Raw genomic sequence first — 27,239 nt, forward strand, 5'->3', positions numbered from 1 at the left:
CATGCGTTATTCTGCGGAATCTTTAAGGGCAGACTCTCCATCTCTAGTCAGAATCGAACGAGAAATTAGTTGCCCGTCAGGGGCATCTGCAGGAGGTGTGGTGGAAATCTTCCCCCCCCCTTGCTGAAAAGCAGAGAACTTGTTTGCCCTTTTGGAAGATGTGGAAACTCTCCACTCGCTTCTTGCTGCTTCCACAAACTGCTTCGGAATTGGGAGAGTCCCGTCGCTGGGCTTAGACCCCAGGAACACGAGCGCACTATGATGGTAACAGGATTGAGTGGGGGCCTTGGTGGAGGTCTCTGGGGAGGGTCAGTAGGCAGATCCCCTTTGTCCCTGGGAACTGGGCTTCTGGGGTTGGGGGAGCCTGGTTCCAAGAGTTCAGAAGAGTGTACACTCCTTTCCCTCTGTTTTGATTTGGATCTCCCTTTTTTGGATTTCCTAGTATGTTTACGTTTTTTCTTAGCTTTTTGGGGGGGCCGAAGCCTTCAAAATGGAAGAGGCTGCACTTGAGGAGGAGGAAACCCGCTTGGTTCGCTTCCGTTGTTGTTTTTTTTAAATTTTAGCTGGTCATATCTTTCAAAGGACACCGCTAACAAGTCCTCAAACCATGTGCCCCAGGCTGGTGGCATGTCCCCCGGTGGCTGTGATAAGGCTTGGCCCCCTGTGGCGAAATGGGTCAGGCTAGATAATGCTGAGGGGCCCCGCAGGGGGAATGGGGGGGGGAGTCAGAAGGCCCGACTTGTGCCGATGGCACCGGGTCCGTAGATGCCGAGGAAGCTGAGCTTCGGGTCACCACTGTGCGAGGGGCTTTGGAGGCCCGGTTTTCTTCGAGGCCTTCTGACTGCTTGAAGATGCGATAGGCAGGGTAGTTGGGCCCTGCTGTTCCTCTGCACACCCTGGGAGGCCTCGGTGGGTGAGCAAGGGTAGCAGGGACACTGCTGCAGTTGGAGGGCAGCTTGGAGGGCTGGTTGGAAGCGGCAGAGAGGTCGATGCCTGGGCCGCTTCCACTCCCTCTCCACTCGCGGCTACAGTTTCCCCCCACTCCAGGAAGCCACCCAACAGCTGATCGGTGGAGGCTGAGTGTCCTGGAGCCCCCTGTAGTGAGGCTGAGCAAGCCACCGGTGAACGAAGCCTCAGGGCTGGGTTCCTGGCTGCTCTGATAGCCGCTGGGAGGCCTCGCTGATTTCCCCCCCTCGCTACTCCGGATGCACCCGAGTTGTGCTTTCCATGCAGCGAGGGGAGGAGGCGCAAAGTCGGAGGGAGGAAACAAAAGGTAGACTGAAGGAAAAGGAAGAAAAGGGAGGGGAAATCTGAAACGTAAGAGGTAGCGAGAGACAAGATTAGAGAGTTTCGAGAGCTGCCTTAGAGCCACACCGGACTAAAAAAACTGGGGGAGTCATGCTGACCCCAGCCTTAAAGGCCGAACTCATTGACATGGTCCTGCCTTTAGGGTCACATGGACATCATAACCCACACGTGAGACGCCCTTGGGCTGCAGTGGCAGAGAAGATGTGCTCAAGGTCACACGGTTGTGTAAAGAGCCTCTCTAACTCTTGACAAACAAACAAAAAACCAAGAAGGCCAACAGGAGAATTTTGTGCCTCCTTTATCTCAGGCAAAATAACAGCTTTGTTGGGATAAGTGTCAAAAGCCCAAAAGAGTACAGATTCCAGTTCCAAAATCACATATCAAACAGTTCAACACACAAGATAATGTTACAAAGAAGCTTGGATCAGCAGTGCTGACCTTGCCCTCCTCGGCCTTTTCTTCAAGAAAAGGAACACAACCCACTCGCCAGTTTCTTAGGCACACAAAAAGAGCACATGGATTTCAAATTTCAGAAAAATATTGCCACATTCAAGAGAGTGGGTTTTGCAAATACATAATGGCTTCTAGTCCTTCAAAACCTGGGGATTTTCAGCGAAACTTTGGAGTCAGTAGCAACCCTGGAGTTCCGAGGACACGAGGCATGTTTCGGAACCCATCAGGGAACGGAAAACTCATGTTTTAAAATCCGAATTCCTAGAGCCATAACCTGCTTGTGGGGCATTTCCCCCTCTCCGTGCTTTGCACTTGCATTTGCAATCTCAGGCGGAAATTTGTTTTGCTATATTCCACCCAGATCTGCTTCATTCAGGGACAGATTCATTTTCTGGACTGGTTCCAACATCATCCCCAGTTAAGATAAATCTGGGGAGTGAGTGATGGAAGTAAGGATTGTGGGGGGTGGCTGACGCACCGTTCATATGTGGCCATTAAATATCCCCCACCCACCCCTGTACAATATACAAAGACACAAACAGTCTCTCTCGAGAAACCAGCCTCCCCGTGGGAATGTCTCCAGTCAAAGTGACGAAGGATGGACTAGCAAAACTCTCCCCGCCCGCCCCCCGTGCTAGGCCTTAAAACCCTGTGGAACAGCCTTCTCCCCCCTTCTTTGGCTCATCCTGAGAACAACGTGGGCCGCTTCAGTCACCCCACCCACCCCTGCCTTTGGTACTTTCCACTAGAGAGACTCAACTGGGCCTCTCAAGGCCGTCGGTACTACCCAAGGAAGCGGAACGTATGCCGGAGCCCCCTTTCTGTGATGGCTCTCATGGTGCAGGGACGGAGTCCACTGGTGGCTCGTGCATACCGCCCCCCCCACGGGCCTGGGGTCCTTCCCCCTAGCAGCACACGGCACTGGAAGACAAGTCCCCGCGCTGCCCTGAGCACAGCTTCTCTCAGGAGCCGCCTCTGTTCGTAGAAGACAGACGGGACAAAATCAAAGACACGAGCATTTGGTGGGGGGGGGGGGTGCGGGGAAGCTGGGGGGGGGTCTCTGTCGTAAAAAGCCAGCCCTCCTCCAGGTCACTCGAACGAGACTTTCGCCAGGTTGGCTCGCAGCTTCGCCTGGTCCACCGCGTCCAGGAGATTCTTGGCGTCCACGGCCAGCGTGTGGGAAGCGGTCAGCATCTGGCGCTTGCACTCTTCGCTGAGCGAGGTCACGGCATTCTGCTGTGCCAGGCGCATCTTGTTGATCAGCTCAGCAAGGTCCTTGTTCAGGAGCTTCTGGGTACCCTCGATCTGGTGATGGGGGGACACGCACAGGGAGGACGCAGGGTCACTCACAAGACACATCAAGGCAAGCTTTCTGGGAAGATCTTGGGGAACTCTTCCTTCGATTGTTTTTATTGGTTCACATCAGAGGCAGATCTGCCACTGGGCAGCTGTGCGCAGAATCAATGGGCCACCCAGTGGTGCCAGGGTGGGGGTAGCCGCGTACCGCCTGCCCCCCGGAGTCCTACTTGGCTGCGCACTCACTGTCGCTGGCAAAGCACCGGCAGTGGTGCAGTCTAATGACGCCACTGCTCAGCACCATGTGCCAGGTTGACTGCGACTGTGCAAAGACCAGCAAAGGCAGCGAGGGCAGTAGTGAGTCGAGGGCCGAGAGGCGGCCACGGAGGGGCAGGCAGGCAGGGGGGCGAAATGGTAGCTCTAGCCACAGGCTGCTGCTAACGTGGCTGTCTTAGTGGCTTACACAACATGCAATTGCATTTGCACGACTTTCGGCCGGAGCGGAGCTGTTCTGGCACACAACTCTGTATCAGTGGCATTTCCATGTGCGCCGCAGCATGGGCGGGGCTCCAGCTGCCCTCCATGCATGGTGTGGTATGCACACCCTTGTTTATTGTTTTTATTATTCAAGTAAAAGGGATGAGGGAAAAATAAATGAAATGAAATGAAATGAATGAACACTTCATTTTCAGCCGGGCATATTTGCAACAATCAGCCCTCTGAGCACCAGTTCTGGTGAAACACTTTTGCACTGTGGGAATTAGAGATGTGTGAACAGGTTCGATGCTGAACAGTTTTGACATCGGACCTGTTCGGTCCAATGGTCCGATATCAAACTGAACCCACCCCACACAAGGTTCAGGATTGGACTGAAACCCAGCCCCTCCAACTGGCTATTTGAGCCAGTTGGGGGGAGGGGTTGGCGTCCACAAGTTAATTTTTCTCTCTCTTTAGTTTCAATTTCACTTACTGCCACCCAGTCCGGGGACTTCGATTTGGCCAGTGTGTGTGTATGTGTCTCTCAGAAGTTCCCCCCTCCAACCACCATTATGTGCCAAATCGCCCGGTTCAGGCAGTCTTCGGCCTGTTCGGGGCCTCAACCCCCCCCCCATGGTGGCAGCCATTTTGGAGGCCACTATGCATGCCCAATGGGCCTCTGCCTGGCCAGGTCATGAATCAAATTGAACTGGGTTCCCCCCCCAGAGGGTGGAAAAACCAAACATGCCCGGTCCGGTTCGAGTCCTGTTTGGATTCAAACCGAACTGGGCTACCCAGTTTTGTCCACACCCAGAGTGGGAATGATTTGGAATTGTTACCCAGTTCGGGTGACGGGCACTGTTGTCCAACAACATCTGGGGACCCTAACTCTAACCCAACAACATCTGGGGTCCCAAGTTGGAGAACCCCTGATCTACACGCATTATTAATGGACACCATTTCTTTCTGCGTGTAGCTCTCAGAGGAGATCATATTAGGAACTCTCCTGGCGTGCCTCAACATCATGCCATAAGGCAACTGAAGACATGGCTTTAGTTTTGTAGCCACATTTCCAGAGAGAGGACTTGCTGCTTCTGAGACCCACCTCAGTGCGTGAAGATGGAGGCAGAACTGGGAGGATGTCATCCACGCTTCCAACGAGTTTCCGGAGAGAGAGCCCCACATCCTGTCCAGAGAAAAGGCAAAGGGTGACGTTAAGACTCCTAGGTGAGTCTTGGTAACAGTCTTTATCTCTGGAACTCACAGGGACAGGAGGTACATTCTGGGAAATAATGGTCCTCGTTATCACCATCATGGGGCTTAAACAGCCTACTATAAAGCATCCAGGAGAGAATATTCTGGAGCACCCTAGAGTAGGAAATCCTCTAGCCGATGCATCCCAGAACTTCCCTTGGAGCTCCATAACATGGCCAGACACGGACACTCAAGTGGGCCATTCAAAATATTAAGACATGTCCTCCCTCTCTTGTTCCCGGAGACCCAACGATATCGCCAGCCTGGCCCCCTGATCACTTACTGAGTTCTACTAAACCCTGCCCCCCAAGCCATCACTCGCTGCTTCGTTCTCATTCTTCTGCCTGGTCTCTCAGCTGAGTCCAGGCTGCATAGAGACTTGGGTGCTTCATACACAAACAGTAACAACGCCCGAGTTCCCACAGGCTGCTTCATCACCCCACACGTATCCCCAAGTCCTAGGATTCTTCCTTCACCACTTCCTCTTACTCCCCTCTTGCATGGGGCCTTGGCTTCTCCCCGCAACCCCCGCACATCCCACTTCTTCCTTTGCCCCCTCTTGTTTCTACCCAAAGCAGAATTGTTTGCATCAAGGTGGTACTGAATAAAATCAGGATTGGAACAGAAAAGTGGAGAATGCTCATGGGAATCCACAGAGGGCGTCCCTCCTTCCAAGCGCCAGAGAGTGTCAATAATTAATTAATTAATTAATTAAATTAATTAACACCTTGCCTTTCTACAATCACAAATACACAATTAAAATGACACATTTAAAATAACTTCCTTCATACCTTGCCTTTCTACCAGGTTCCGAGTTCCCTCCCTGATAGCTTCTCCAAGCTAGGGCTGAGAGAGATTCCTGCCTGCATCCTTGGAGAAGCTGCTGCCAGTCTGTGAAGACAATACTGAGCTAGATGGACCAATGGTCTGACTCAGTATTGCGTGGGACAGGAGAGCTGGTCTTGCGGTAGCAAGCGTGACTTGTCCCCTTAGCTACGCAGGGTCTGCCCTGGTTGCATATGAAAGGGAGACTAGATGTGTGAGCCCTGGAAGAGAGTCCCCTCAGGGGATGGAGCCACTCTGGGAAGAGCATCTAGGTACCAAGTTCCCTCCCTGGCGGCATCTCCAAGATAGGGCTGAGAGAGATTCCTGCCTGTAACCTTGGAGAAGCCGCTGCCAGTCAATACTGAGCTAGATGGACCAAGGGTCTGACTCAGTAGATGGCAGCTTCCTATGTGACTAAATCATCATGAATAAAAATGTAAAATAACACATTTAAAATGAATTAATGTGCATCTTGCCCTTCTACAAGGCATTCAAGGTAGTTAACCTAAAAATATATACATTTAAAATTAAGTAATCTGTTTCTGACCTCTCTAGAAGGTAGGAGGTTCTGAAACTGTGGATCGGGGCCCGGGTTCCATGCAACAGGATTCCCAGATGTTGACACCAACTCCCGTAACCCCCAGTCTAAGAATCCCTCAAAATCCCTGTTACATGCAACACTGATCAGGAGCGCCCCCCCCTTCCACTTCCAGGGGGTCACAAGCAACATCAAAGGTGGTTGGGAGTCAGGAGGGAGCTATCCGGAGTCATGGGCCTTACCCAGAGCATCTGAGGTGGTGCTGGGAGAGATCAGGAGTGATGAGCTCGTCTCCCGATGGGGAACTCTCTTCCAGGCTGTTGGCCAAAGAAGCCCCATTGCTGTGCCTGCCCTTGGCTTTATGAGTGGTGGAGAGTGTGTTTGTGGGGTGATGTCAGCTGCATCTTCTCCCTCTCTGCTTCCCATTGCTCCTGACTGCCCCCCCGCCCACCGCTGAGACCCAGAGAAGGCCCCAGTCTCCTGCCAGCTCCCTCCTGACCTCTGACCCCTAAAAGTTGCTTGTGACATCCCCCCCCCACGAGGGAGGGATCCTGACCCACAGCCTGAGGACCGCCAATTTTAAGGGGTCGCAGAATCAAAAGGTTTGAGAACTCCTCCTATAAGGACTTCAAGGGGGCTAACTAAATAACAAAAGGAAAAAAAAATCAAAGCAAGACATTCATTTATGTGCCTCTTGCCTTTCCAGAAGACATCCAAGGTGTCTAACAATCACACATACAAAGGTAAGAGAACACAATTTCCAACATGCACAGTATAAAGAGACATTAAACCCAGCAAGCCGCAGCCTCCAACCAGGCACTAGGGAGGCAGGAGCAGAACCTCAGGTTTCCTTCCTTAAATCAGCTTCGGGGTGGGGGGTGGGGAGCAGACATGGCTCAGAGGCAGAGCACCAGCCCTTCGCCTGCCAGGGTCAGTCCCCGGCCCCTCCAGTGAAACGGGACCGGCCATCAGAGCTGCAGAAGACCCTTCTTTGAGGCTTTGAAGAATGGCTGCAAAGGGACTCCGGCTGACCATTGTATCTGTCGGCTTAGAAGGACTGCTGGCTCAGACCACCCAGTCCAGTGTTTATAATTTATTATTTATTGACAACATTTATATCCCACTCTTCCTCCAGCCTCCAAGGCAGGATGCCTCTGAGTACCAGTTGCAGGGGAGTAACAGTGGGAGACGAGAGGGCATGCCTTCAACTCCTGCTGTAGACTTCCAGGGGCATCTGGTGCGCCACTGTGCGAAACAGGATGCTGGACTAGATGGGCCTCCTTGGGCCTGATCCAGTAGGGCTGTTCTTATGTTATGTACCAATTGCAGGGGAGTAACAGCAGGAGGGAGGGCATGCCCTCAACTTCTGTCTGTGGGCTTCCAGTGGCATCTGGTGGGCCACTGTGCAAAAAGGGATGCTGGACTAGATGGGCCTCCTTGGGCCTGATCCAGAAGGGCTGTTCTTCTGTTCTCCAAGGAGACCAGAGTGGTGTACATGGTTATATTTATCCTCACAACAACCCTGTGAGGTAGTTTAGGCTGTCAGATAAGTGAATCCAGAGTCACCCAGGCGCTTTCTGGATTAGACCTTGCAACGGGGTCACAACGAATCTCTGAAGTGTGCTTCCACACTTCCTGTGTTGTGACACCACAGTCTCTACGCTGACAGCAGGGTGCCGTTCCGATTTCCAATGTCTTGCTTCGAATTTAATCGCTGCGATATAGTGCTATGACATCATATATCCGGGGTAAAGAAGCCCCCCCACCCTGCCCCTGCCAGGTTGTTAGTTTTTGCAAGACTGCTCCCCCTGCTGTTTACGTTTTGAAAGTGATTTGCCTGAATGGAAGCATTTTGCTGCTGTTGAGCGGCTAATGTGGAAAGCGCCCCAGTGGGTTTCATGGCTGACTGGGGATTTGAACTCAGGTCTCCCCAGTCCCAGTCCAACACTCTAACCACTACACCATCCTGGCGCTCAGTATTCTATCCCCAACAGCCAGAAGCTCCCAAGACACCCCATCCCGCTCATCCTCCTGATGTTGTACTTGGAAGCCATGCTCTCTCCCCATTGGTTCACTCCTCCCAGCCCCCAAGCAAATGAAACAGGAAGTGAGGAGTCACCTTAACGACCAGGATGTATCGCTCCGGTGGGTGGTTGCTGACCTCGTTCTTCAGCTTCAGAACGGCCTTCACCAGGTCCATGACGTTGACATACACAGCATCGTCCGTCCGGTCCAGGTTGGCCGTGGGAGATGGCTGAAGTGACATCTGGGAAGGAGGCGCAGGGTCAGTCTAGGGCAGGGGTTCCCAGCCTTGGACGGAAGTTGCAGTTCCACCACATCTGGGGACCCCAGGCTGAGAACCCTTTTGGGGCCATGTCTTTCTACAGCTGCCACTGCGCCTTATTTCTCCTGGCGCCCACATTTGAACTGGCCCAGTGCCTGGCTTTAGATCAGTGGGTGGGGCGGGGCGGGGCGGGGTGGGTGGGAGGACCAGCTACATACCTGGGGGGCTGCAAGTCTGGGCGGCTTCTTGGGGGGTGCTGTAAACTCAGCTAAGCCATCAATAAAATGAAACAAATAGTTTTTATTATTGCTATTGCTGTGACTGTTATTCACACAATATCACTGTCAGGGCTGCCACCCAATTAAAGTTTTATTTATTTATTTTGCACATCCCTCCCACCTCAGCAAGGACTCTAGTTGATGCCCTGGTCCCCCCCTCTCACCTCAACTCTGGCCATTTTCTCCCATCTGGTCTTCTGTTGTCTCACCTCAGTCCCCTCCGCTCTGTCTGGCATTCTGCTAGCAGAATCGCTCGTCTCTCTCATTGCTCTGGTCATATCTGCTTAGTATCGCAGAATCCCAGGATTTTAGAGCTGGACGGGACCCTTGGAGGTCTTCTAGTCCACCCCCCCTGCACAGTGCAGGAAACTGTTTCAGCATCCCTGACAGATCGCTGTCCAGCCTCTGTTTGGAAATCTCCCGTAAAGGAGAGCCCACCAGACTGTTCCACTCAGTCAAACAGCTCCTACAGGTAGGCAGTTCCTCCCGGTGTCTTGCCTGAATGTGCTTCCTTGTAATGGCAACCTCTTAGTTCTAGTCCTGCCTTCAGGAGCAGCAGAGAACAAGACCTCTCCTCCTCCTGTGAGGCAGCCCTTCAGAAATTTGAAGCCGCCTATCGTATTCCTGTCTGCTCCTGGATCCTCCCCAAGCTCCTTGTCCTTACCGTCAAAGCCGTCCATGGCCTGGATCCTTCTAGTCTCGTAGCTTTCATGCCGTGGCACATCCCATTCACATCCCCCAACAGCAACAAACACAGTTAAGATGGCAAAAGAACACCAGCAATGCAACTGCTGCACACAAGACATCAGCTATGGGAGAGATACTCACTGTAGCCAGACTCCTTTTCGGGGAGCTTCTAAAAAGGAAAAGGCAAGAAATCCAGTAAGAACAAAGGTTTCCACAACACTTAATGCAGAAAGGCAAGCAGGAACGGAGAAGGGGGCACACAGGCACAAGCTCCCAAGTGCTGCTGCAACAGCCAAGGGGTGGGACTTTCCTCCCCGGAGTCATTGAGGTGCACATGATTCTGCTAGTCAGGAACTGCCGAGGCTGTAGCGCCAGCGGTGGGCCTGATGCTGGAGAGAGGAGGTCAAGCAATAGGCAAAAGATCCCAGCAGCTAAGAGGGGGGAAGTGAAGTTCCAGGAGACTGCAGACACTTCTTGGGTCCTCAACTCGGAGGCAGAACAGGAAGGGACTAACCAGGGAACCTAGGAAGGTGTGGTGAAGGAGGGTGGCTGTGAGAATGGAGGGGCGGAGGCACGTGCTCAGGATCCGTGAAGAATGCAGAGGAGTTTTCCTGGGACATTCCTCTGTTCACACAGATGTTTGGGGTTTGGAGCCCCAGGTCCTGCAGGCTACCTGGGGTGCTGCTCTTTCTGCTCTCTCGCAGGGGGATGAGTGGGCGGGATTTGGGGAGTGGGCAATTCCCACCCAGGCTTGGCTTGGCTTTTTCTGAGCCCATCCAATGCAAGCTCAGGAGAAGTCAACCATCATGGCGGGTCTTCATTTCCCTGAAATGCACTCAGTTGCTGGCATGAGTCACCTGAACTTATTTGCTCCAGAGGTGCTTCTCTGCATGTGACACACGCTATGGTCCGGACTACATAGGCTGATCGGAGGGTGGAGCGGGGGAGAGCCCGGCTGTGGACTAAGGGCTGAAATGGACACAGCACAAGAAATCCAGGCTTACCGAGGCTTACCTAACCCTAACCCTAGAGATACTGCGAGTGACTGGATGTGGGACCTCCTCCTCCTCCAACTGCAAAAGTGGTTTACGGAACGGGGGGTGGGGAGAAGGAATTATGATTCCTTATCCCAAAAGGGCTCACAGTCCAAAGGTAGACACCAATAACAAGTGCTGCTGGACACTGTCTTGGGGTGGAAGTGGGGACAGCTGCTCTCCCCCTGCTAAACAGAAGAGAATTGCGAGGGTAAAAGGCACCTTTTTGCTCAACAGATGCTCTCTCTCTGAGGGGGTGGGGTGGGGGCTCTAATTTCGATCCAGACAGTGACACCCCCTTCACCATTTTCTGGACTGAAATCCTCTCCTGGAGCTGCTAGGGGCCTTCCAGCTGGGGGGGAAAACCGCATGGGGATAACAAGTATATTTTTCTTTCTTTCTTTCTTTCGGCCTCCGGGGCTCTGGGGAGCAACTGAGATCTGGAAAATGGCACAGGTGGAGAGCGAAACTCCCTCCTCCACTGTTTTGGTCAAAATGGTTTTGGTTCTGTGGTCAGAACCTTTGACCACAGATGATCGCCGGCATCGTGTCTAGTTTTGCCCTACGTGACCGTGTCGCAATCTCCTGTTATTATTTCTCTAACATTTTTTGAATCCTCAAGAGAAGAAAGAAAAGTTAAGATGTTAAAAAGGGAGCAGAGGGCAGTTTTGAGAGCCGTGAAGCGCTCCTTTGGGGAGACTTACTGGGGGGGAGGAGCTGTAGTTTGCAGAGGCCATGGGGTCCTGTGGTGGAGAAGAAGGGGGGGGATATCAGTGGAGATAAGAAACCAGCAAAACCCCCATGTTGGAATGGATGTGAACCTCCAATCCAAGTTTGCACACCATCTCTGTGAAAATCTGAATGTGTACCATTAAAGCCCTGGTGGCGCAGTGGTAAAACTGCCGCCCTGTAACCAGAAGGTTACAAGTTCGATCCTGACCAGGGGCTCAAGGTTGACTCAGCCTTCCATCCTTCCGAGGTCGGTAAAATGAGTACCCAGAATGTTGGGGGGCAATATGCTAAATCATTGTAAACCGCTTAGAGAGCTTCGGCTATAGAGCGGTATATAAATGTAAGTGCTATTGCTATTGCTATTGCTATTGATGCCGGGTGACTCCATCACCTGCAGGATTTCAGCTGCAGGTCCCAAAGGAGTGAAAAACTGAACCTTTCTCCCAGAAACCCACATTTTACTCCTGAAACGGGAAATGCATCAAACGGAAATGCTCTGGTCTGGCTAAGGCAGAGGTGGCCAACCTGAGGCTATCCAGCTGTTGGAGGACCCCTGCAGCTGGGGATGATGGGATGTATAGCCCATCAACAGCTGGAGGGTCTCAGCTTGGCCAGCCATGACCTAGGGGGTATTTTGAAAAAGGCTGTTCCAGCGGCTTCACATGAACACAGGGGTCTGATTCCCAGGACTGCAGGTCGCCGGTTCCTTTTCTTCACAGGTCTCCTCCATTTGCACCAGGAACTGACAAAACTGCCATGGGCGGGGGGGGGGGGGGAATCTTCCCTGCTGGGCCCATTTTGCTGAAATCCGTTCCCGCGGTCATGCTGAAGGAGGCCTTGGGAGGAAACGGAGCTTGGGTGCGCCATCTTCCCAGTGGTTTCCTGTCCTTGCTCACTCACCAGAGCTTTCTCTTCCTGCTTCAGCCACTGATAATCCTCCACCATCTGCTTTTGTTGGGTGTCGAGAAGTTGCCTCATCTTGGCCCGTTCGAACTCCCACAGCTTCTGGGCTTCTTCCCGGCTGCTGGGCCTGAGGAAATCTTCCTCCTTGCCGGCAAAAACAGAGATGGTGATCAGTGACTCAGGGTCTCTGTACATAATCCGGGACAACAATTCCCAGATTGTCAATGATTTTGACCGATTCAGGGAGTTAATCAGTGTTTACAGTGACCTGAGGGAATTCAACCTCCCTATTCCGAGGCAGGGCACCTTGAATTAACAGATTGGAGAGCCAGCCAACAGGCGATCTCCACCATGCCCTGCTTCTGTGTTTCCCATCTGGCTGTCCAGCACTGGAGGCTGGGCAATGGGCTAGGTCAGGAGCGGCCAACCTGAGACTCTCCAGCTGTTGCCGGATGACAACTTTCATCGTCCTCAGCCACGACTGCAGCTGGGAATGATGGGAACTGGAGTCCAACAGCAATCCTAGAGGGATGGCGAACCTACCCTTCCTGCCCCCGGGGAGCAAGCAAACCACGGAGGAGCCGTGAGCCAAAGCGGAGGGGCTTGGCTTTGGTCAGCCTCTTGGGCATGTCTCCCCCTTGGGACAGAAGAGAGAGCCAGGGAGTTGGGCCTGGAGGGGATGGACTTGCCTGCAGCTCTGGCCAGCCGGTTTCCAAGGTTGGCGGGAGCAGAGGAAGTGGCTGGAGAGCGGGCCTTGACGTTGCCAGGCAACCACCACCTCCTTCCTCCAGGACCCCCACCCTACCCCATTTCCCCAGACCCAGCACGAGGGCTGGCAGCCACCCATTATGCAGCAACTCCAAGAGGAAGGAGGAGCTGGAGGGAAGAGGACAGATCTTGGCACCCAAGGCCTGCTCAGTCCGGATCAACTCCGCCGAAACTGGGGAGTCAGAATCAAAATGGAGGGGACCTTTTCCTCAGAGTCCTGGAGCTTTTCTTTCCGCCTCACACAAAAACAAGACCAGGGAAGCACAGTAACGGTTCACTGAACAATTCCCAACGGGCTTTGAATAGCTGAGACCGGGGAAATGGTCCCGTGGCACTGTAGGTCTCCAAGCGCCTCGCTCTCTCCGTCTGCAGAGGAGCTGTGTGCCTCTCTCCAAGCACAGAGATTGGCAGCTGCTTAAAGGGGGAACCATTTCCCGTGACAAAGATACTCGGAACGCACTGGGGACTCTTGGTGAAGTTACGTGGCTGCTCCGAACCGGCATGCTCTGTTGCATTTCTCTTGCTCACTGGACTTGAGCCTCCCACACCTCCCTTAGAACCGTCTTCCTAGAAAGTGGTTTGAGAGCTTGAGCTGAGAAGAGGTTTGTGAACTGAGCAATAAGTGGGGAGATGCCATGTGGTGTTAGCCTGGGCCCACTGACCAAGAGCCTTCCATGTGTCACGTTCTACACCCCCTGCCCCTTGGATGAAGGGTATGGTTCACTGATTCATTTCATGCACAAAACCTTTGGGAACCTCATACACAGAAGGCTGCAAGAGAGAGAGAGCAAGAGGAGCAGTATGGAGCAGGGCTCATGGGCCAAGGGCAACAGGAGAGCCAGGGGCCAGGTAAGCAAGTTAGGGCAGGGCGTTTGCATTAGCAGCAGAAAATGCACGGCAGCACAGAGAACGAGGAGGGCTACACGACCCGAGCATTAATACCGCCTTCTACCCATGCGGCTTCTCCATCACATTGCCTCTAGTTAACAGATAAGACTGCACCTGCTGAATGGCAGCCTGCTCAAAAGCTCTTGGAAGGGCACAGGCCCTCTTCCCTATGAAATATTCCAGCCCTGCTAAGAAGCATAACTAAAGCTGTACCACTGACCAAAGATCATTAGAAGAGAACACAGTAGGTCAATTCACACATTATGTTCAACACTCGTACAATGAGTGTACAGTGTACACTGGTAGAGATCTGTACACGGGTGCAGTCATTCACGGGTTATGTTGAACGCAGGTACAGAAGTACACTTCCTCTCTGTAGCATGCATTCGAAGGGCTCACTTTTAAAATGAGCACAGGTACAGTCATTCACACAAACACATGTACAAGTGTACAGACATGTGTACACTCGTACAGCATAATGTCTGAACTGGGCTACAGTGCACCCCATTTCAGCCAGGCAACTCATAGATGGTAGTGCTCCAGGCTGTGTGTGTGGAAGGGGGTCACTTACATTGAGCAACAGAGGGGAAGAGAGCACCCCATTCTGTACAGCCACCACTGCGACAGGCAGAGCGGTGAGGCAGACACTGTGAGGAGGCCATCATGGGAGGACGCCATGCGTCAGGCTGCACATTGCCTGGCAACCCAGCAGGCCCAAAGCCTGGGGCTGCCATAGGCACTTAGAGGAAGACGGAAGTCCTCCCAGGAAGGACAAGCGCTCCCTCTCTCAGTGCCGCAGGGCTGGGAGGGAAGGTCTCTGTTTGCACCACACATGTGTGCAGGGCGAACACTTGGGATAAGGAGCAGGCCTGGGCCCTCTGGCTCCGACACACCAACCCCCATGTTCATCTGGAGGTCTGGGAGCTTACCTGAGGGCTTATGTGTCATAACGTCTGCTTAAATAATTGTTCAACCTTGCATATATTGAACCATCCAGAAAGTGAAAAGATTCAGAAACACACTATTTGGCCCCCCCCAGACTTGTCTAGTGAGCATTCTAAAACACCTGATTTGAGGTGTGGGGGCAACGGACAACTCTATGGGAGGAGAAGACACCTCTGGATGCCCCTTGGAGGTCCAGAAAGCTCACCGTGGTCACACACACACACACACACACACGCGCATCTCGCTAGCCACGGCAGGACCAGCCCTTCACGCAGCCGTGAGGTTGGGCGCCAGCCAGCCTGCCAGCCCCGTCTTACCCTCATGCTGTGGCGCTTGAAGACGTTGTGTCGGTTGAGCGGAGGGGTGTGCAGGGAGTTGACGGGTGACGGGTACTCGATGGGGCTGGTGAGAGTTGGCGAGCTGGCACACAGGCCCTCGGGCACCTGGGGAGGGGGGAAGCAAAAGGCAGCGGGCACAGAACTGGACACAGCATAGGCAGCAGACACACAGACACAGCAAACAAAGAGGACGCTTCGGAGGAAGGAGGCTTCTGCCACGGGGTGGCGGGCGGTGATAGGTGGAGGAACCTGCTTGTGTGAGCGGGCCATCGCTGGGCGTTTAGGAACGGGTGAGGCTGCAATGAGGCATGGAGATTAAGTGGTCTTTTTGTTGACTCAAAAGGTCCCTTAATTAATTGAGCAGGTTAAAAAATAACAACAAAACCAAAAATTACCGTAGAAATTACTAGAAGATGAGTCTGAATTTAAGAGGACTCACCTCAAATTAGAAGTTAAATGCAGGTTATACCTGTATTTACCCAAAAGGAACAGGACTCTGAATTTAAAATGTGTCCTGCACCCACCCCCAATCTCTAACGTCAAAGGACCTTGGGGAGAAACCTAGTCATTTTTACCTAGTCTCGGGTAAATATGGTAGGTATTTATAAACACTGCAGAGGGCAGGGACGGTCTCTTTTGGGATGATGCCAGGAGTTCTGGTCCGACGGCATCTGGGGAGCCCAGTCTGGGGGCTCCTGGACTAGTCAAGGGAGCAGTCCTCAAGCCTCCACCACAGCTCCCCTCTTTCCAGAGAGGCCCGGAGCTGAAGAGCACGTTTTCCAGGACGAAGTTCAGGTACGAAAGCCCAGCTCTCCAGCCTGATCATTGTTCAAGGACACCAACTGGACAGACAAAACAGGGATCTTGGAAACCTCCGTGCAAGAGGAGAAGCTTTGCTCTTCCTTGAAAAACAGCTGAAGTGAACATAAGTGTACATCCAGGTAAGGTGGGGGGCGGGAATCTAGCAAACGCCATTGCTAAGAGAAAAACCAGTGCATCTTCCCGTGAAAGGGAGGCCGATGAAACTTAAATTCTTCTTTTTTAAAAACGGTAAACATGCCTCCCCCGCCCCCACCAAACAAGTGAGTTATTCCATTTGAAAAGGTTCTTTCCTGGTGGGGCACTGAATGTCTTCACTGCATTTAAGAGGCTGCTTGGAAAGAAAGCATTCTCTGAGGAGAGAAGCTTTTAAAATAATTGCAAGTCCTAGAAATTGTGGAAAGCTGTACAGGCAGACCTCGCTACCCATGGATCCAATATCCGTGGTGACGCGTATCTGTGGTTGGGTAATTGATACCCGACCTCGGCATATGCGGGGGGGGGGGGGGACGGTTAAGAAAGGATTAAGTTTGCGTATCCGTGGTGGCTGGAAATTAGGGTTGCCATATTCTGGCTTTCCAAATCTGGGTGCCTAATTTGCATATTATGTAAATTGGTTTGAAAATAGTTTTTGAGCAGAATAGTGACTATTATAACAGAAACATAACAGAATAGTTATGGTTTTGCTCCCTAACTCCGCTTCTACAAGGGCTAGAGCTTAGATTTTTTTCAAAAATGAAAGCTGAAATCTGGGCAAATCTGGGTGGGCTGAACAATCTGGGTGAGATGCTTAAAATCCAGGTGAAACCTGGAATTTCAGGGGGGCATGGCAACTCTACTGGAAATGACCCAAGGCCATTTCCAGCCGCCATTTTGGGAGTGAGAGCCATTTTGTGGCTCTTTTAAAACAAAAAACATTTTTCCGTGATTTTTGGCAAACAAAGGCCCAATTTGGGATTTGGGGGTGGTGTGGGGGGCATTTCTGGAAGGCTGGAGACCCACAGAGCATGGTAGGGCAATTTCTTTCACAATTCCCCCCCACCCGGGTTTTGCCCATTTCCCCAGCCTCCAGAAACCTAGCCCCCCCATTCCCATCATGACCCATTATCCACGATCCAGTGGAGAATGGAACCCCAGAAGGAAACGGGGTTCACCTGTATTGTGTTGGGAGAGGAAAAGTGATCTTCCTTTTCAAGAGAAATGTTGCAAGCACAGTTTGATAGGTACCCCTGCCTATCAACCAACTTTCTTAGACACCTCAATCCTACCAATAACGGAGACACTTCCTGAGGCGAAGGGGACTGGATTGAAACAGTACTTGTACGTCCCAGGCTGAGGGCAGAGGAAATGGCAACAGAGGTATGGCTGGTGGGGGCGGGGGCTTCTTTACTGAAAATAAGAATGGTTTGTACCCAGCCTCAGAGAAGCACACACCGACAGAGGAGCACCCACCCTGGCTCTTTTGCAATGCACGCCAGGACTTCTTTGGAGGCATATTTAGGAGAGCCAAAACATCTGAACAAAACATATAATGCACAACACTATCACATCATTGCCAAGACACAGAGAATCCCAACAAGCGATTTAAGCGTTGCCTTGCAAAAGGACACTCAGAGCAGTAACAAGCCAGCTGCAGTACTTGACTTGGCCCTGAACCCCTTTAACTTCTCATTTCAATGTATTGTGAAGGAAGCACCAAGATTCTGACATGGTATTTTCAAGCCACAGAAAGATTTAAAGTACAGGGACGACTGGCTTTGGCTTTCACATACACCCAGAGCAGCAGTGTCAGGCAGCTGCTGCAAATTCAGTAAAGAAATAAATAAACGACCAGGCTGTCAGCAGAACTCCAGCTCAGAAGAAATGAATGCACACAGCATTGGCAGGAGTCTCTGGCAGAGGCGAGAAAGTGCCAGGGCATGATCAGAGCTGTGCCTGGGGCAAGGAGGAGGCCAGGCGGCAGCCTCTCTGGCCGTACCTGGGTGCCTCCAGGCCTTACCTGGAACTGCAGCTTAGGAGCCAAGAGGTTGGTCTGAGGGGGAGGCTTGTACTTCGGTCGGCTGGGCTGGAAGGAGAAGGGAGAGGGCTGGATGAGATGAGATGACTGGTGGTGGGGAACTGAAACGCAGGGAGTCCGGTACTGGGGGAGAACAAATATATTCCAATTCTATCCAAACAACCTAAAAGCAGGTTTGGATCAGCAGTTGTGGTTAAAGTGTTCTTGGATAGCACAGAATAATACCATTGCAGTTAATGATTACCACGTACCACGTCTCTTGTGGTGCAAGCAGCCTACTCTACAGCAGGATTAGAACATTATAACAGCAGCAAACAATGACTTCCGACTTCATTTGGGAGGGTAGAAGATGACGACCAAGAGGACTGCCAAGCAAACTGCCCAAACCACAGGAGCCGAAAGGGGGTTAGCCAGAAAGGTCACAGTCCCACCACTCTGAGCAATCAGTGCTGCTGAGACCAGACAGTTTCATGACAGAAAATGGGGCTGTTGTTCATTTTGGGTTTCCCTGGGTCATCTTTGTTCTGCATTCAGCCAGCAAAAGAAGCAGATCAACTCAAGAGTGAAATATATATATATATATATATATATATGCATGCTTCTGAAAAACTGGGATAAGAGCAAACCAAATGAACCCTGTGGGTGTCATATACACACACAAAATATGTGCTAAATAAACAAACAAACAATATTTACTTTAAAGGGAATTGGTAAAATGGAAATTTTTTTCTTCCCATAGCAAAAATGGTTACCATGAAAAGAGCAGGGTGCTGAGAAGCCCGTCTCTCCCTCCTGCAGGAACATTTCCTGTGAACCCTGCCCCCTGCAATGAAATGCCTCACCGCTCCCCTCCCTCCCAAGGCTTTCTTGCCCAAGGTGCAGACTCCTCTCACCTTTGGAGGGGGCTCCTGGAAAGATGTGGGCTCCATGATTTTGGGGGGCCGGTGGCGGTTGTTCCTCTCTTGTTCCCGGGCAATCTCCTTCTCCATCTGGTAAATGTCACTGCAGTCAAAAAACGAAGGGAAAGGAAGAGACTGAGTTGGCTTCGCAGGATGGCAACATCTGCTCCTGCTATGTTTTTATCCGGGCTGTACAGTCCAAAAGGGGATGTCGTTCATTCACAAGCTGTCCAGGTGCTGGGCAGAACCAAATGGAGTGGACCTCAAGTTCCAACAGAGGATTCCACAGGCACACTGGCCTCCTACCAAAGAACCCAACATCATCCAGGCAAAGAGAAGGAGCAGGGCTCAGGAAATCCACTAGTCTACTGGTCTGTGACAAGTGAAAAATGATGCCTGGTGAGTGAGAAAAAATCCTGACCGGTAGTTTACCAACATAGCTCAAGAAACCATCAGATGAGTAAAATACTTTGTCTGGCTGGTGAACTGAGCCAACCTTTCTTGAGCAGGAGCACTGCCAGGGGCAGAGCCACCACTGAGTGGATGGCTTCAAAGAACCCGGCCACGAGCCACGAGCCACAGAAGGGCCGTGCAAGTCCTCCAGAGTTCATTTCCAGCCAGCATTCTCCACTGGGAATGAGCTCTGGAGGGCTTGCACAGGCCGCACCCCTTTTGCGCGTGATATCACTTACACGTGGGCGTGGCCCAGTCTCCAGAGGGCCCACACGAACCCCCAGAGCTCATTCCCAGCTAGTGTTGGCTGGCTGGATCCATTTATTTACCTTCCTAAATAAACGCACCTAGCCAGCAAACACTGGATGGAAATGCGCCCCAGAGGGCTCATGCAGGCCCTCTGGTGATCGGGCCATGCCCATGTGCACATGGCGTCATAAGCAAGGGGTGTCACTGGTTGCGTGCACAGTGGGGCCGCCAGGGACGGGGCAGAACCCGTGCCTCTGTTCCCTGGCTCCACCACTGTGCACTGCAACTGATGTATTTGAATCCACAAAAGGTGAAAATTGTGTAAATGCTTAGCTAATGTGTTTACGTTAGTGGAAGTTTAGAGCTTTGTAAAGATAAAGTGATGTCTTAAGTTAGGAAACAGAAGTCTGTGGCTCATGTTGATAAGGCATGTCCTGTTTTCTCATTGTTGTGTGACAGATGTTTATTCGAGCTGTGTAAGCACTATGCTAAGGTATAAAGACCTATTGAGATTGTAATTCAGGGTCCTCAATTTTGGTGAGAACCATTGAGTACCACGCTGTCTGCAGTACTGCAAATATTAAAAGCCTTATAGAAGTTTCTCCTGTCTGGTTATTCTTAATAAAAGACCCCAGACAAGAACCCAGCAAGGTGCATTTAGGCACATCACAACAACATTCTGCAATGGTGCAGGCAAGCTGCAGTGAAGCCCCTGTCAAGCAGAGCAGGCAAACTGTGCGTGTGTAGCTTTAAGACCAAGGGTGGTTGGTTGCCACCCACCTCTCTCCACTCCTAATCTGGTTGGAACCAGTGCTGTGTGTGTGGTCAATGAGTAGAGGAGATCTGGGCTGGTGGTAGCAAGCAGGACCTGTCCCCTTAGCTAAGCAGGTCCACCCTGGTTGCATTTGAATGGGAGACTAGAAGTGTGAGCACAGTAAGATGTTCCCCTCAGGGGATGGAGCTGCTCTGGGAAGAGGAGAAGGTTCCAAGTTCCCTCCCTGGCTTCTCCAAGATGGGGCTGAGAGAGATTCCTGCCTGCAACCTTGGAGAAGCTGCTGCCAGTCTGTGAAGACAATACTGAGCTAGATAGACCAAGGGTCTGACTCAGTATATGGCAGCTTCCGATGTTCCTATGTGAGCAGTGTCATGTTCTACTAGGATAAGGAAGTTTGATTGTCCACCCTGCTGGACACTCCCGCTTTCTGGCTTTGGGGAAAGACGTCGCAAGGGACAAGCTCACCCCACTCACAGAAAAATATTACCACAAACAAGCTGGCAATGACATCCCAGATTGTCAAGGAACTCACTGGGGGGCCCTGAGCAAGTTCCTGAGCCTCCCTGCCCCTACTGATACAACCATGTGTGTGGCTTATTGCTTAATTGGTTTCAGGACAGGTCAAGGCTATTGCTGCATGAATTCTGCGATTGCATGGAAGGCAGAACAATGTGGAAAGTAACCATTGGGGAAGAATTCAGCTCTCGGGCAATTGCAGCATTCTTTTTTTGGAGGGTGGGGGAAGTCAACTTCCTAATTCTGATGTCCATGATGCTGTGCTCGAATGTACGTGGGCAATTCCTGCTGACATCCCAGAATCGTTCTGGGAAAGTCCCAACTGGAGTGGGGCTTTAGGACCCTACACAGCTCCCTGCCTCTACGGACGACAAGCAAAACCAGAACAGATTTATGCAAAAGGAGGAGGGATTCTGCAAAGCTCCTCACTCTACAGCATAGACACCAGTTGCAGGATGCAGCTTTTCTCGGCACTTGAGGTTTGGATTGTGAGGGCAAAGGCAATGAGGCCTGGTCCCCTGCAAAGGCTTCCGGGGTTTCAGAAAAGAGTCTTTTATTGTCTCTTACTGGAGATACACGAGGGGTTGAACCTGGGACCTCCTGCAGGCGGAGCAGGGCTGCTACTGCTGAACTGCAGCCTGGACATTTGCTCACCTTAAGCTGCAGACCAGCTCCTTGAACTTGGGCCTGTCGCTGGGGTCATAGTCCCAGCAGCGCGTCATCAGGGCATAGAGGATGGGTGGGCAGGCGTCGGGCTTGGGCAGGCGGTCCGCCTTCTCCAGCACCCCAATCACGTCTTTGTTCTCCAGCCAGAAGAAGGGCTGCTTGCCGTAGCTCAGGATCTCCCACATGCACACGGCTGCAGCAGGGAGGGCATCAGGGGAAAGGCACAGCACACCAGAGGTTGAGGGAGGGAGGGAGGGAGGGAGGGAGGGAGGGGGGAAGTTCATCCAACCGCAGAAAGCGACTCTTGGCTCCACGCGACGCGGGGGGGGGGGGCGGCAGCACCCATGAAGCCAGCCCCCCCTCCGGCCAGGGCCTGAAATTCTGCCCCCTCGCTATTGACAGCGCCCGGCTTTTCTCAGAACTCCAGGGGAAGGGGGTGCCCTGCAGGCAAGGCGCCCTACGCCCTTCTCTGCCATGCCCCCAAGGGCATCAGAGCTGCCCCCCACCCACCCACCCACTGCCCCCAGCCAGAGCTCAGGGCCACTCACCGAACATCCAGACGTCGCTGGCAGAGGTGAATCGGCGGAAGTTGATGGACTCCGGGGCCATCCACTTGATGGGCAGGCGGGTCACTGACGCTGCAGGGGGGAGAGAAGAGAGCACAGCACTTGGCAAGCCAGCCAGCATTAAATGGCATGCCAGCCTCCTCCCCAGCTCCAGGCCTGGGTCCCAGGCATCTCGGTTCAGGCCCCAGATCCCTGGCTGCCTCCGCATAGGAGGGGCTTCTACCGAGTCAGACCCTCCGTCCATTGAGTCCAGTGCTGGTTACTCGGGCTGGGGATGGGGCCGTAGCTGAGTGGCAGAGCATCTGCTTTGCACGCAGGAGGTGCTAGCCTCCGACCCTGGCAGCATCTCCCAGTAGGGCTGGGAGAGACTCCTGCCTTGACCCCTGGGGAAGCTGCTGCCAGTCAGAGCAGACAATACTGAGCTAGACGGACCGATGGCCTGACTCTTTTCCTATGGCCAGCAGCCATTCCCTGGCCATGGTCTCTCTCAGCTCTGCCGCCTTGGATCCCTTTACGTGGAGGTGAAAAGCACCTTCCTTTCTGCATGAGATGTGGGCCATTCCCCAAAGAAGCAACTCTGTGCATTTTTGAGCCAGGTTTCCCAATGCAGCTGAGCCGCATTGCAGAGTGAACATATGCAAAGACACGACTCTGCCTTCTGCTGAGCGAGACCTTTGGTCCTTCTTGGCACTTTCCAGACTAGCTGCTCATCAGCAGCAAAATGCGTCTGTTCAGGCAAGTCACACTGAAAATGTAAACAGCAGGGGGAGCCGTCTCGCGGAAACTGACAACCCGAAAAAACAGCAACTTTTTAACACTGGATATACGACATCTCAGCTCTATATTTTCAAGCACCTTGGGATTGTTTTAATGAAAGGCAGTATACAAATTTAACAATAGATAGATAGATAGATAGATAGATAGATAGATAGATAGATAGATAGATAGATAGATAGATCGCAGTGATTAAATTCGAGACAAGGCATTGGCAATATGAACGGCACCCTGCTGTCTGCGTAGGGACTGCAGTGTCACAACACAGGAAGTGTGAAAGCACCCTTCTGGGATCCGACATGACCCCGTTGCAGGGTCTAATCTGGAAAGCGCCCTTGTCCAGTACAGTTGCCTGACAGTGGCTCTCTGAAATCTCAGGGCGTCTTTTCCTAGCCAGCTCCCCATGATGCCATCCGCCTGAGATGCTAGCGGCTGGTGCATCCACGCAATTCAGACAGGAGTTCTGGATCCGCACATCTCCTTCCTTACCTTTGTAATACTCGTCGTCCTCAATGTACCTGGAGAGGCCAAAATCTCCCAGTTTGACACATTCAGGAGAAGCCACCAGGACGTTCCGGACCGCGATGTCCCTGCAGTGATTTTTTAAAAGTGAGCAGCTTGGTCACTCCTTTGGGAGGGGCAAGCAGGAAAGGGGGACTTGGAGACGTCTGGGGGCCAGGAACTCCGGTTGCCTATCGACTCATCCATCCAGAAGCTCATTTTCAGGACACCTGGCTCATGGACAGCACTGCCGCTTGATTATGGATTTTAGTCAATCCATCCATCCATCAGTCCATCAACCAATCACATTTGCATATGTAAAAGCAATATTTCTGAAGCAAGGGACATACTTCCAACTTTTACAGAAAGTGCAGGTGTGTGCTGCAGGAGGCATTACCTTGGAAGGGGGATTCTCTGCTGAATGCGAGAAGAGGTCGCATGCTTCTTCTAAGATGGGGCCTGCCGTATGAAGGGCCTGTATTAAAAATAATGGCCCATGGTTTCTGCAGCTGAAGGAAGGCAGAAGGAGGGCTGCGCCCTTGCAAGGCAGCTGCAGAGAAACTGTGAAGAAGCTTTCTTCTGCAGACAAATGTGCATAGAACAGGATGGGGGAGCTATTTTTGCTGCTCTCCCCTCCAAAAGTCCTTTTCGCTTCCAGGAATATGTCCTGGAGCCTTCGAGGTGTGCTCAGCAGCAAAAGAAGCCCTCTTCACGCCAGTCTCGGGGTATTGTTTTTTAATACAGGTACTTCAAAAAATCTCAGACGGCAGGTAGGTACAGAAGGCCTTAGAAGAGGCAGTCTGCCTTTCTCCACTCCCCCTCTCCCCCACCCACAAATAATCTGATGCCTGATTAATTGGGGCAACTTTTTATATGAACACAGTTTTTTAGTTGATTAATCTAGCCTAGGGGTTCTCAAACTTCAGCCCCCAAATGTTGCTGAACTACAGACCCCAGTATTGAAGTTGGCATCCCAGCAACATCTGGGGACCCACTCAAGTGTAAGAACCCCTGATCTAACCAATTAATTATGCACATGCTGCAACCCTTAGACACCCGTCAGGTAACTAGATATAGTAAACCGCCCAGAGACGAAAGTTTGGGGCAGTATACAAATTTGATAAATAAATAAATACATACATATGTACATACATACATACATACATACATACTCTGCCCAGGGCCGGATAACCATTTCAGGCCTAAATGCCTGCATCTGATGTCTAGATGCTGATCATTTCCCAGCGGTGAGGAAACGAAACGACCAAACAAGGGATACTTATATACCACTTTTCAACCAAAGTTCCCAAAGTGGTTGACATCAATATAAAGAAACAAAACGGCTCCCTGTCCCCAAAGGGCTCACAATCCAAAAAAAGAAATGTAAGACTAAACACCAGCAGCAGCCACTGGAGGGATGTTGTGCTGGGGATGGAGAGGGCCAGTTGCTCTCCTCCTGCTCACTGTAGAGAACCGCCACTTTTAAAAAGTGCCTCTTGGCTCAGTTAGCAAGTGGCCACAGAGCCCTGTAGAAGCTGCATGGTGCAGGTGCTCTGGAGGACACAGGCCTTGTGGGTGACATCCCACATTTGCCCTGGGAGGAGCTCTGCCTTGGCCCAGAGGCATCCGTGGGCAGGGGTCCTTGTGAGCATGCTTGGAGCTGCGGAAAGGAACCTCCGCAGACCACCTCTCCAGGGCCCCTGCTGCCCCAAGAGTACCTGTGCACGCAGCTGATGGCCTCCAGGTAAGCCATGGCCTTGCCAATCTGCAGGGTGTAGAGGATGAGGGTCTGAACCTTGAGGGTGCTCTTGTTCTGCTCGAGGTAGCGTCCCAGCTGCAGGGGAGAGAAGAGAGAGCTCAGCTGGGAAGGCTCCCTTGCCTTAGATGCTGCTCTCCATGGAAGCCCAGATCCAGGGGAACACGATCCCCTTCCTCAATCCACCCCTCCCCTGCCAATATCCACCAAACACCAAATTATTTGAAAACCCCCAACTCACCACCGCAAGAGGACCTGCGTGAGACCGAGATAAGCAAGTATCCAGTGCACTGAAAGTTTTCTCCCCGAGCCTTTCAGAGAACTATCTAAAGCAGGAGTTCTCAGCCTTGGGTCCCCAACCAAAGGCCACTGGGGCTGGGGATTATGGGAGTTGAAGACCAAGAATATCTGGGGACCCAACGTTGAGAATCCCTGATCTAAATAGTTGAACAGTCATTCCCTTTCCCCAGGGAACTCTGGGGTCTGTAGTTCTGTGAGAGGGACCTGGGATCTCCAACAGAGAATGGTCAGCATTGTCGTTAAACTACAAGCCCCAGGATTCTTTGGGAGGGAGCCATGATAATCCAATAGGTATAAAACCCAGCATAAATTAGTAATGAAGATGCCACATTCACCTCTGAGAAACAGATTTGACCGGCTGTTAGATTGCTCCAAAAACATGCACCACCTATTTGACCAGAGGGTTGAATGGTGTGTGTGTGTGTGTGTGAAAGAAATGTGTGCTTACTCCACATTTCTTTCAAAACACTTCCATCAGCTCTCTTAATGAGCACTGTCTCTCTGGCGGCAGTGAAGGGAAGAAGAGGAAGGACTGTCCTCCATGAACACAGACATGACAGGCCTGTGAACCCTCTGCTGTTGTGCTCCTGGGGTCAGAACCACTCCTTATATGTCGATATGTGCTTCCACAATGAGGGCTAGAAACACACATTATTTTTAAAAGAAAAATACTTCCCCAAGCCTAGCTATTGTGCTTGATTGTAGGTTGCCAGAACGAGTCCTTAATGTGCTTATTTAAATCCCAACACAACTTCCCACCAGCAAACTGACCCAAGCCTCACCTCTCCGTAAGGATACAGCTCCATCACAATCCAGGTCGGCTCCTCCTCAGTGATCCCAACGAGCTTCACAATGTGGGGATGGTCCATCTTCTTCATCAGCACTGTGGATATGTTGGGGAAACACACAGGCACTTTGAGGACCATTCTCACTGGGCTGAAGAGACAGCCAGCCTGGACTCTATGGGGCCTCATGGCAGACAGTCCACACTCCTGGCAGCAGCTCAGCCCCAGCACCCCTCTGTTGCGCTCCTGGGTGCTCCCAAACCCCCCAACATTTCACAGGTGAAAATAAGGACACCCTCAGGGGCACAGCCACCATTGTGCCAACGGGTTCAAAGAACCCAGGCCGCCAATGAAAAGGGCCACCGAAGCTCTGTGTCTTGGGCTCCAGAGCAGCCCAGAGCAAACTCTCCTTTGGTTATTTCAGGCAGTGCCGGCTGCCGATAGGATGTTTCCCCCTTTCTCTCCCTCTCTGGAGGGAGAGAAAGGGGAAAACGTCCTATCGGGCAGCTGGTGCTGCCTGAAATGATGAGCTAAGTGTTCGCTCGGGCTCTCGGTAGCCTGGGTGGGAGAGGGGAGTTCGCTCTGGGCTCCTCCGGAGCCAGAGCCACGCCCCTGTGCATGTGACATCACACACACACACACACACAGGCGTATCTGGAGGGGCCCCCTGAGCGGGGCCGGACCCAGGCCACCGTTTGGCTGGCTCCACAGCTGGACACCCTTGTAATACTTTGACTCAAAGACCACTGTGTGAGTGCGCCCGTCGCTGTATCACACATTGTAGAAGATTCCGGTTCACCTGCCAAGTTATTTACTCGACAATATTCACAAGCCACAAATGCAAAAACCAAGAGGGTGTTTGTTTCTTGTGTTAAAGACAGGCTTAGGAAATATCACGGGTAGTTCCAGCCACTCAGAAGAGACCTCAGCAGTTGCAGGGTGGGAAATGCCAGGCAGTGAGCTGAATGCTGCCTTGTCGTTAGTGTGCATGCCTTGACCTATGTGCAGTCGCGATGATGAGATGCACCCATTCCCCCCTCAGGGATCTGGCAGCTGGAGGCCCTGAAGGAAAGAGCTGAACCCAGAAGAACGACGGCAGCTCTAGCAAAGCACACTCACGGCATCTTAGCAAGGGGTCTCCCAAAGGGCAGACCA

At 52.1% G+C, this 27,239-nt stretch overlaps 1 protein-coding gene across 8 annotated transcripts in view; it reads right to left on the reverse strand.

Annotated features, from left to right (window-relative positions):
* Nucleotides 1-1,590: 1,590 nt before the first annotated feature.
* PTK2B (protein tyrosine kinase 2 beta) overlaps nucleotides 1,591-27,239 on the reverse strand; it is a 116,346-nt gene continuing 90,697 nt past the window's right edge. For 3 of the 8 annotated variants that reach the window (XM_053249556.1, XM_053249562.1, XM_053249571.1), the window contains exons 17-31: nucleotides 26,082-26,182; nucleotides 24,962-25,077; nucleotides 23,232-23,332; nucleotides 21,951-22,040; nucleotides 21,391-21,595; nucleotides 18,738-18,846; nucleotides 17,827-17,892; nucleotides 14,988-15,113; nucleotides 12,067-12,213; nucleotides 11,139-11,177; nucleotides 9,542-9,569; nucleotides 8,654-8,712; nucleotides 8,271-8,417; nucleotides 4,640-4,720; nucleotides 1,591-3,066 (exon numbers count right to left, since the gene is read on the reverse strand). In XM_053249556.1, coding sequence (XP_053105531.1) covers nucleotides 2,851-3,066; nucleotides 4,640-4,720; nucleotides 8,271-8,417; nucleotides 8,654-8,712; nucleotides 9,542-9,569; nucleotides 11,139-11,177; nucleotides 12,067-12,213; nucleotides 14,988-15,113; nucleotides 17,827-17,892; nucleotides 18,738-18,846; nucleotides 21,391-21,595; nucleotides 21,951-22,040; nucleotides 23,232-23,332; nucleotides 24,962-25,077; nucleotides 26,082-26,182 — 1,631 coding nt within the window. In that variant the 3' untranslated portion in view covers nucleotides 1,591-2,850. The remainder of the gene's footprint in view (nucleotides 3,067-4,639; nucleotides 4,721-8,270; nucleotides 8,418-8,653; nucleotides 8,713-9,541; nucleotides 9,570-11,138; nucleotides 11,178-12,066; nucleotides 12,214-14,987; nucleotides 15,114-17,826; nucleotides 17,893-18,737; nucleotides 18,847-21,390; nucleotides 21,596-21,950; nucleotides 22,041-23,231; nucleotides 23,333-24,961; nucleotides 25,078-26,081; nucleotides 26,183-27,239) is intronic. The other 5 variants (XM_053249581.1, XM_053249616.1, XM_053249602.1 and 2 more) reach the window with 5 other exon arrangements.

This window comes from Hemicordylus capensis, chromosome 1 (genome assembly GCF_027244095.1).
Source record: "Hemicordylus capensis ecotype Gifberg chromosome 1, rHemCap1.1.pri, whole genome shotgun sequence".
Lineage (NCBI taxonomy): Eukaryota > Metazoa > Chordata > Lepidosauria > Squamata > Cordylidae > Hemicordylus > Hemicordylus capensis.